The 10214-nt window shown below is 45.2% G+C and overlaps 1 protein-coding gene across 1 annotated transcript; it reads right to left on the minus strand.

The window, feature by feature from the left end:
* Positions 1–6397: 6397 nt before the first annotated feature.
* Positions 6398–9906, minus strand: LOC125528478 (probable histone acetyltransferase HAC-like 1). Its single transcript, XM_048692947.1, has 5 exons — positions 9495–9906; positions 9080–9212; positions 7408–7552; positions 6931–7019; positions 6398–6842 (listed from the first exon to the last, which is right to left on the minus strand). The coding sequence occupies exons 1-5, from the start codon at positions 9623–9625 to the stop codon at positions 6618–6620; spliced, it is 723 nt and encodes a 240-aa protein (XP_048548904.1). The 5' UTR covers positions 9626–9906; the 3' UTR covers positions 6398–6617.
* Positions 9907–10214: the final 308 nt, after the last annotated feature.

Genomic DNA, 10214 nt, shown 5'->3' on the forward strand with positions numbered 1-10214 from the left:
CCCCCTTGGGATCCCTATATATAGTGAGGGTAGGAGGGCCTCTTGAGACACACCTTTGCCTTTGGTGCAGCCCTCCCTCTCTCCCAAGTCCTTCTCCTCTCCCGTGGTGCTTGGCGAAGCCCTGCAGGATTGCCACGCTCCTCCATCACCACCATGCCGTTGTGCTGCTGTTGGATGGAGTCTTCCTCAACCTCTCCCTCTCTCCTTGCTGGATCAAGGCGTGGGAGACGTCACCGGGCTGTACGTGTGTTGAACGCAGAGGTGCCGTGCGTTCGGCACTTGGTCATCGGTGATTTGAATCACGACGAGTACGACTCCATCAACCCCGTTCACTTGAACACTTCCGCTTAGCGATCTACGAGGGCATGTAGATGCACTCTCCTTCCCCTCGTTGCTAGTCTCTCCATAGATAGATCTTGGTGATACGTAGGAAAATTTTGAATTTTTGCTATGTTCCCCAACACATATGACATAGGTTTTTGCTTGATATACCCAAGTAAAGGTGTTGTTTGTGGGTGTTGCTTGAAGAACACGTCGCTTGCCCCGAGCTTTGTCGTGCGGTTGTATTACACAAACACCCGCAAGCTAACTACTTCCTCAGTCTCATAATATAAGAGCGTTTTTTACACTAGATAACTAAAGCACATGCCTGAGATGATGATATTTGTCAAGAAGAACAAGAAATCAGTTTAAAATCTATACCTACTATTAAAGGGAATAGATATTCTTAATTTGGTTTAGTCCTTTATATTTAGTTTACACACGTTAAGCGATCTGGGCCAGCTACTTGTATGTTGATGGGCCTTTTATGGGCTTTCATAGAAAGACCGTGAAAAATAATTGGGTCAAAATAAATCAACATTGTGGAAATTGAACACAAGACCTCCTGTCTATCTCTTAGATGTAACAACCAAAGACTTATGCACCTTCCATATTTACTAATCCCAACTCACTCTAAATATACGAGTGGCAGTCATCATGTTTATTTATTTATTTTTGTGAGAAAATGAGTTGATATTAAAACGGCCAAATTACTGAAAGGCCCACACAGAAAAGGAAATTACAACCAAGCCCCTCTGCAACCCGACTACGCCGGCGCCGTGGACGAGCCGGTGACGCGCCGTTCGCCGCTCGCTGACGCCTTGGATCGAAGCAGCCCCTGGGCGGAACGGAAAGTCTCTAATCAACGGTCCCTGAGGGTCTACATCCATGGCCGTCGTCGTCGTCGCACTGCTCAACATCGTCTTCCTTCTCCAGATCTTCCACCGCCGGAACCGCCATCCCTCGATCTCCGGCACGGGGGAATCGTGCACGGCCTCTCCACCGAGCAGCGAGCACGAAGAAAGGAGCTGGTCCACGGCGGAGCTCCACCGGAACTTCGCCGTCGAAGGGGAGACCAACACCTGCAAAAAGCTGACCCAGTCACCCCGCCGCCTCCACGACGCCACCGGCTGGCTCCCTAGGCACTCCTACACTATGTACACACTGCAAATCGGGCCTCCCCCGTCCTCCCGTCGCCGGAGCGTCCGGCGGATGGCGAGGGAGCCGCCGATTCGGCAACGGCGAGGTGGAGAGCCCGGGGTTCGCACAAATCGCCCTTCGTTCCTGTAGATGGGGAAGGGTGAGGTCCAAGGCTCATGTTTAGGGAGAGCTAATTAAGCGAATGAGCTAATAAAGAAAGGATTGTGGGCTTAAATATAATATTTAAATGAATGTGGCTAATTAAAGAAAGGATTATGGGTAAATCGGTGGAATAACTATTAGAAAGATTATGGTATTAATAAATCCTACATCAAGGATTTGAGGTAAAAAGGTAGGATAATTAAAAGAAAGGATCTATAAGCTTTAATGTGTTGGGGCTACTAAATTAGAAAAGGAAGATTTGATTACCGACTAAAACGGGTAAGGACTTCATGGTAATTAATGAAAGGATCATACTTAAATGCCATTAAAAAGAGCTTGTATTTAAATGAAATCAGTGGGACATTACGCCCCGCAAAGAAAATATGAACACGACTAAATTGCGATGTATTTTTTATGTTCATTTTGTAGAAGGACGATGTTGCGTTGCAATATGTCCTTCATAATGAATCCAATGCTGTGGGACATTATGCTTGTGCAAAACATCAATTTTCCCCGTTGCAACGCACGGGCATATGTGCTAGTTAATAGATCAAGAAAAGAAAGCAAGCAACATCATCATCGATCGGTGCGCGTAATCCAAAACCAAAAGCAAAAGATTCTTCTCTAGAAAAAACCGGAAGTTCAAAACAACCTCCACGTAACAAGAACTTGATCAAAAAGTCATCCAAAAGTATATTTTTTAATATCAATACAGACACAATCGCTCATATACTCACCCCTATAAACACACACACGCACACCCTACCTCTATGAGCACCTCCAAAAGATTAAGCCAACATGTCATCTTAAAATTTACGTAGTCACCGTATGTGCTACATCCAAAAGTAAATGAAGCCCACAATATGGACCGGACTAGCAATAGAACAGAGGACGACAAAAATACGGAACAGACTCAATATTATAGGTGTATTGATGAATGAAGGATATAAAACGAGAACAGGGCAGTGTCCAAATGGTCCGGGTCGCAGTAGTTCGACCCCTGCGTGGAGCGAATTCCTGTATTTCTCTCGCTAAGGAGTGATCTCGAAAAGGAGTTAAGGAGGCTCCTAAAATTCCTTCGAGTGGCATTTTTTGTCCGTCGCGACGTCCCTTTGTTGTTGTTTTTTTGGAAAAAATCCCCGCAATCACCTCCTCGCGTCTCGACGTCCTCCTCCTCGCTCCCGATTCCTTCTCTCCTCGCCGCAGCCCCCGTCCCTGTCCCCTTCTCAAAAGCTCCGCCATCCACGTCCCGTACTCTCTTGGAAAAGCTGGATTTTTTCGACGGGAGGAGCAATTCCGGCTTCATCCGGGCGTGGCGATGCCGGATCCTGCGACGACGCCGATGCAAGCCACCAAGGGCATCGCATGCCCTCTGCCGGCCGTGCTTCCGTGAAACCCTAGCGTCCCGGCGACCATCTCCGAGGCAGTTTCTTTCTGTAGCAGCCAGCCCGAGGAGAAGGCCGGCCCGGACAAATTCTCGGAGCAGTACGCCCGCCACTCCAGCAACTTTCCTCACCGCCATCGTCATCAAGGTCACCCCCATCCTTTAAGAATCGTGATTTTTATTTTCCATAGGAATTTTGACTTTAACTAGCAAATATGCATGTGCATTGCAACGGGAGACAAAAAATTATGGCTAACCAAATAAGTATGACTCAATATCCTGATATATGAGTGTACTCTATTTTCACATAGTGGTTCACCATGTTGCTATTTTTTTCTCACCTTAGCCGATGATGGCCGCGATGTTCACGTGATCACAATGCACTCGACGTGATAAATTCCAAGGCTATGAGTTTGCCAGTGCATGCCACACTTGTCACTATGTTGCGCAAGGGAACGTTTAAAACTTTAAAAACAAATCTCATTGACCACGAGCTACTCCCAACGCCAAGACATATAAAGACTTTCGAAAGACTAACCAAATCCTAAACATAAAATACTTTTGAATCAGTGAACAGTTTTTCGTAACGACAAATATTTTTTTTAATTTTTGATTTTCTCAAAAAATTCATGAACATTAGTTTTGTTTACAATTTTTTTTGAATGTATGAACCGGTTTCGTATTGATTAACATTTTTTGACTCGACAAACATTTTTTGAATCGATGAACTTTCTTTTAAATTGGGGAACAAAATTAAAAAAACAACTATTTATTATTATTATTGTGAAAATTTTCTAAAATTTCAAGGACATTTTTTTCCAAATTCCTGAATATGTTTTGAATACACGTTCATTTTTTCAAAATCATGAACATGATTTTATTTACCGACCATTTTTTACAAATTATGTTTTTTTTATAATTTTGCGAACAGTTTTGCAAAACCACCAACATTTTTTGAATGTGCAAACTTTTAATGATTTTCTAAACATGTTTGAATTCACATATATTTTCTGTTTTTTTATCAGACTTATTTCCAGAATTAATTTTTTTAACTCGCAACTTTTAGAATATTAAAATCCAGAATTAATTTAAAGATGAAAGAAGAAAGAAAACAGAATGAGAAAAGAAAAGACAAAAATGAAAAATGAAAAAACTCAGGGGAGTGAAGCCCCACACATGGGCCGGCCCATAAACGCATACATGAGTAGGACATGTGTGAGAAAAGAAAGATAACAATTGTGGAAGTTGGGGATCGAACCCTGGTCTCGCCGATAAAGGGCGATCGGCCAACCACTCCGCTGCTCCTCATTTTATGACCCCTACTCGTCGCGCCCGTATAAAATAACGAATGAGGTGACGTTTTTGTTCCAAAAAAGCGAATCGTTTTTCCACTTACAGGTGGCATTGGTGGGTAATTTTAACCAACTTGAAGGGTAATTTTAATGACGGACGACCAGCCGCTTTATTAATAGGTAAAGATTGGAAGAAGGATAGGAATGTCTCGTTACGAAGTTGGAACGTTCATCCTACTACCTTTAGCAGTCAAGTGGTGCCCTTGTATTTGTAGCCAGAAGTCACAATGTATTCTGCAAAATCCACAGTACGGCTGTTGGTATTTCTTGGATAATGAACCAAGAGTAGTGAAGTTCTGTGAAGCTGTAGTATTATTCAACCTCACCGTTCAGCTAGTAATTAATTTGCATAGAAAGGCTCAGCGGTTCTTCCGTATTAACCTTAACATTCAGCTAGTAATTTCAATTTGTATTGCCAACAGAAAGGTGGGTGGTTCTACTTCTTTGCTTTGCTATTCTAATATACTGTGATGTGTGAGCTGACAATTAACTCGATGAAACTGATGATATACCAAACAACCACATATACTAGATGGCTATCGTTTAACGACATGCGGTGGTTCAGAATCCACCGAGTGTCTGTTGCTGAACTTGGTCATTCTGTCTGAAGCGGCATGCAGCTGTTTATTGAGGTGAGTCCAAGACTCCAAGTCGAGTGAGCAAGCAGAGTAGAGAGAGAGATCAGATGAATAATTCAATTTAGTCCGATGGGATCCTTGGACCATGGCATCTTATGTTGTTATGACAATGCGATGTGTCTGTGTTGTTTTTTCAACAGTCACATGAAGTTTAGATGCCGTTGCACCTGATTTATCTGGTATATTCATGTTTTACAATCATCTCCAGTTTAGTTTCAGGTTTCAGATAACAAAGCAAACGATCTGACTTAGGTGAGTGTTTTGTTTTCACAGGGAAATCTAACTTACTGGCCGTTATCTGTCTGAGAAAAACTCCCTCACCACTACTACTTCTCACATAGCAAGGGGTATCTACCTAGCTTTTTCCACTGGAGCAAGTCTGCAAGTACCACTCGGTGCTCACCACCACTTCTCTCAGGGCAAGCTATACAGAGGACTAATTTTTATTTGCGTGCTTGTTGTCAGTACTAGGTCAAACCTGAGCGAACCCTGCAACCAATGGCGGGGGTTCTGAGATGCTTTGGCATCCTACGTGACCAGCATGCTCGCCGAGATGGCCAAAGAGGAGGTGGCCATGCTAATCGGTGTGTCCAATGGGATCAAATACCTGGGCATCAAGCTTGGGGACCTCAAAAATTTCCTTGCTGATGCTGATTGGATGAACATCATCGATGAGAATATGCGGGGGTAGGTGGGGCAACTGAAGCGTGCCATGTACCTTGCCACTGACATCATCGACCTATGTCAGCTCAAGGCCATGGAGCAAGGTCAAACCAAGGACAGGGGATGCCTCAACCCTCTGCTCTTTTTCATGTGGAATCCCCTCCACGCTCGCGACATCGGCACCCGCATCAAGATGCTCAACCAAAATTTGGATGATATTTGCAAGAGGGACAGCAGTTTGAATTTCATCAAGATAGAAGCCTATGAAGACCGAAAGATTACTCAATCTCTCGCCACTAACCGCAAAACTGATTCATTGATGGAGCAGTCAGGTGCAGTTGGTGAGAAGACCAAGCAGGACATGAGGGCACCTGTGGAGGTGCTGACAAGGGAGGCAACTGGTGACAAGGGATTCTGGTTCTGTCAGTATGGACAAATCATATGAGAAGAGAAGGCGCAAGCCTCGGAGTTCTCCTCGGTAGCCTTATGCAAGTGAGTGCAACAAGGAAGCTCCATGTATGGCTTATGCTAAGTGAGTTCTCCGAGGTGGCCTTATGCTCGTTCTGCTATCTATGGCACCCCCAGCCTCCATATGTATGGCTTGGCCCTCCGCCACTCAGCGTTTGTACCTCCAGAACTATTGCCAATTAATAAGGTTGTGACTTGTGAGACTCAAAAAAAGGTGACAACGCAAGACCAAATCTTCAAATATGTGTCAGGCCATACTGCAGAGCGCGCAAACAACCAAATATACCTTAACGATCAGAATATATATTTTCAAGGTGCCAAGCACAGGTTTTGATTTCCCACAGGAAGAGACTACGGTTTATTACAAGCGGCGGATGCAGATCGGTAACACGCCCCCCGAGTACCAATAGTTGAATGGTAACGATAACCCTGTGAATAATAGTTCAGATAGGATGATGAAATGCCAGCGACGAGAAGGGCTGGATCAGTTTAGTCCATGGTAGCAGGGAGGTAGACGCGGTGGAAGCTGTTCATGGTGAGTCCCCTCCAGCAGGCAGGGCACCTGTTCTGAGCCTGGACGGAGAACTTGATGCACTTGTGGCAGAAGATGTGGCCGCAGATAGTTGATGACGCATCGACCAGCTCGTCGAAGCAGAATGGACAGCTGAACTTTGGTTCCTCTGAGACCTCCTTCTTAACAGGTGCACGGATTGCCTGCGTTTCCATATATAGGTAGTAGTGATGAGCTGATAAAACTAGCGTAACACGTTACCATGGGTGAAGTCCAGTGTAGTGTTCTTACCAAGTTGCTGTTCGACACTTTTGAGTGGTCATCGCTAGAGTTTATCCCCAGAGATAGTAGTGTGTTCACAAGCTCGTTGGAGGTATCCCCTGGAAAGAAAGCAACGCAAACCAAGCTAATAAATTGGAAGCATGATTTACAGGGCACACTAGCTAGCATAATGCTCTATATAAGATTAATAGCATATAGATGGTCACTGACAGTGAACATTTTGATATCTCAGCTCTGCTCTGGTTCATACGTTATGCTAAGCAAAAGGGAAATTAAGAGTCTGAAGGAAGAAGATACGTCAAGCTAATTCCTAATGGTGGATCTTTAAGGTTAAAATTTCACTTTGATCTTTAAGCTAATTGCAGAAGCTCAGTAAATAAAACATCATGTGCAAATTGCAGTGAGGTAACTGGATGGAGAACCAGGATTATTGCAGCAGATGTTGTTGTCTGCCACAAAAAACATTCAACGATTCGTAGTAAGCACCTTGCGTGACACCAGGTGCCGGTATCATGCCCCCATGAGCATACGCAGTGGAAGATGCTCTCTGCCTCTGAATCTGAGCAAGCGAGGTCACAGCAAACTCGAAATGTGGCTCAACTGGTCCATTCGTCATGTTGTAGTACTCCCACTGCAGAAACAACAGGTGAAAGGTGATATCATCAGAAAAAATGATGAGACAGCGATTTACATGTCGGGTCTAAACCCTAGCTCTCTCTCTCTCACACTCGTGCTCGAACGGAGGAAGAAGAAAGAGGGGGCAGTGGTGGTTTTCGGCGACGAAAGCCTCGCTGCACAGACAGCGTTTCTTCTCAAGTTCAAACTCCGGCACCCTGCCGTTACAACGAACAGAACACGCGAATATGGTGAATCCTAACGCTTTGCGCGCACAACGCGAATCCCTAGCGTTGCTTATTCATGTGGATGCGTGCCCCTTGCATGTGCATGTTTCTTTCCTCTCTCTCCCTGCACACACGCTGCACATACTGACACATGCATGCCTACTTTATCTTCCCTCTCCCTTCTAATTAAATCACCTTTTATTTTGCTCTGACAATTTAGATGATTCATATCTTTCAAAGCAAAATTGCGTTTTTTAAACTTTTTACATATTTGAATTCGTGGTGCCAAGCCCTTTAGAACAAGATCTGGTTTGGATACATTTGAAAAATATTTTTGTTTGAAACAGTGAAGAACTTTATAGATTGTAGGTCTGCACTTTGTTAGAAATATTAAAGAACTTTGCTAGAAATTTTATCTGAAGCCGAAGAACTTTGTTAACACGGTTTCTGAACTTTGCCATAAAAAATAGAAGAACTTTATATACACAGTGTGATTGTTAGTTCGTGGTGTGTGAAAGAAAGGAATCCCAAAATATTAATTCTGAATGTGAGATCTTAATTAGCATTCAGGTTGGTTAGGCGCCCAACTAAAAAGTATTGCAGTCTAGTATCACCACCTCAAAACGTGATGAATGCAGCCACTTCTGACAAAGAATATAAATGACTTGCATGGCTGACACGGTGGTGGCCCATGTCGATTGGACATCACCCTTGATGAGTGGCAGCGATTTCAGTTGTGTGCGCATAGAGTTAGTAAAAATCCATGTCCCAGAACACGGGTTTTATACCCGCGCCAGTACTAGAGCACGACCCTCACGCCTCCTACCCACTCGAGCGCGCGATTCGGTCGCTCTAGCCGTGCCCACGACGCGCTCCCACGTGTGCGTGACGCGGCGGGCCCGCAACAGATCGCCACGCTCACCCCGCTATCTACGTCAACGACCTAGCCCTACGCTGGCGGACTCGAACACGAGCCTAGCTCACGCACCACCACAACACGCACACACGCACGCCTACGGACACGACACGGCCACGCACCAGTGCCCGGCTCGACCAGCGCGCGCGCGCACACACACGCCTATGGACACGACGAGGTCACTCACCAGCGCCCGGTTCGACCAGCACGCACACACACGCACACTGATCACTACCACGGTGGCTTATTCCTAACATTACTTCCTAGTCAAGAGATGGACGAGGGATATACTTACATACAAAAGAATAAGTAAAAAGATGCTTATTCCTAACATTACCTTCCTAGTCAAGAGATGGACGAGGGGTACATACGTACAAAAGAACAAGTAAACAGAGCGCACCTTGTTTGGGTGTTTCTCAAACAAGACTTTCTCGACCCGCCTAGCAAGTTCCGGCAGCCCCCGCTGCCAGTCAGCAGGTACCCTCTTTCCTTCATATAATCTCGCAGTTACCTCCCATCGTGCATGCTCCATTCTGGCAATTCAAGAACAAGGAAATAGAATCAAATAAAGAAGGCTTTCATGTGCCCCCACCTCGCGTGTTTTGGAAATTATGTCAAACAAGACCTTGCAAAATGAGGGAAGGTTATCAACCATCTTTTTTTTGAGAAAAAGGAAGGTTATCAATCTCGGTGCTGTGTGAAAGTTGATTCTAATTCAGTGCATATATACACTTGAAACCCCTGATTGAATAACTAGTGGGCACCACCACATCCTACATAAATTTCTACGGAGATAGAAGTAGTAAAGCACTTACATCCTCTGGCGGTAATTGTTGCGCAGCGCCACTAGCATGGGATCGCCAAGGCCCATCACATCCTCCCTCCGCTGATGCTGCAGCGGTGGCACATCGGCGCCGCCAATGCCACTGCCGCCCAACCGATTCATCTGCACCGCCTTCCCCTCGCTCACCTTCGCAGCCAACCGCAATCAAAACGTGGGGTCGACTGATGTGGCGAAGGTTTCTAGAGTAAGGATGAGCACTTGTAGTGCCTCGTCTATGATGAGATCGCGTTGATTTGTATCAGGGACTGGAGAATTCGGGGAGAGAAGAGACGCTGAACAGGATGAGAACGCGGGGAAGAGGCGAGGTGTTCACAAAAGCTTTCATTCAGCATCCCTTACACACACGCGCTTTTGCTGCATAGCCAGCTCATACCCATCCCAACTACCCTTTTTGTTTATTTTGTATCCGGATAGCTCCTTCTCGTCGCCTTTAGCAAGGGAGGCGTGACACTTATCGTAAAGCGGCGCTTGAGTACGACGTGATCTTCTCACGTCACGACACCAACAGATAGGGTTGACATTGGACCTTGACAAACATCATCGCCTCATTGCCTTTGGTCACGATGCGAAGATAGGTGGGCCCAATAACACATACACACTTACCTTCATGTCCCACAAATTTTCCCGTTTTTTTTATATTTTTTTAGTGGGTGACCTCATTTTCATAGGCGGTAGCATGGGATGTGTGACA

The sequence above is a fragment of the Triticum urartu genome, unplaced genomic scaffold, assembly GCF_003073215.2.
Source record: "Triticum urartu cultivar G1812 unplaced genomic scaffold, Tu2.1 TuUngrouped_contig_4902, whole genome shotgun sequence".
Taxonomy (NCBI): domain Eukaryota; kingdom Viridiplantae; phylum Streptophyta; class Magnoliopsida; order Poales; family Poaceae; genus Triticum; species Triticum urartu.

Bases quoted from the DNA above. Each gene is read 5' to 3' on its own strand.
- LOC125528478 (XM_048692947.1), bottom strand. From the start codon at position 9,625: ATGAATCGGTTGGGCGGCAGTGGCATTGGCGGCGCCGATGTGCCACCG. The intron at 7,553-9,079 runs GTGCGCTCTGTT...TTGTTTCTGCAG, and splicing joins TTGAGAAACACCCAAACAAG to TGGGAGTACTACAACATGAC. The intron at 6,843-6,930 runs GTAAGAACACTA...ATGGAAACGCAG, and splicing joins AAGTGTCGAACAGCAACTTG to GCAATCCGTGCACCTGTTAA.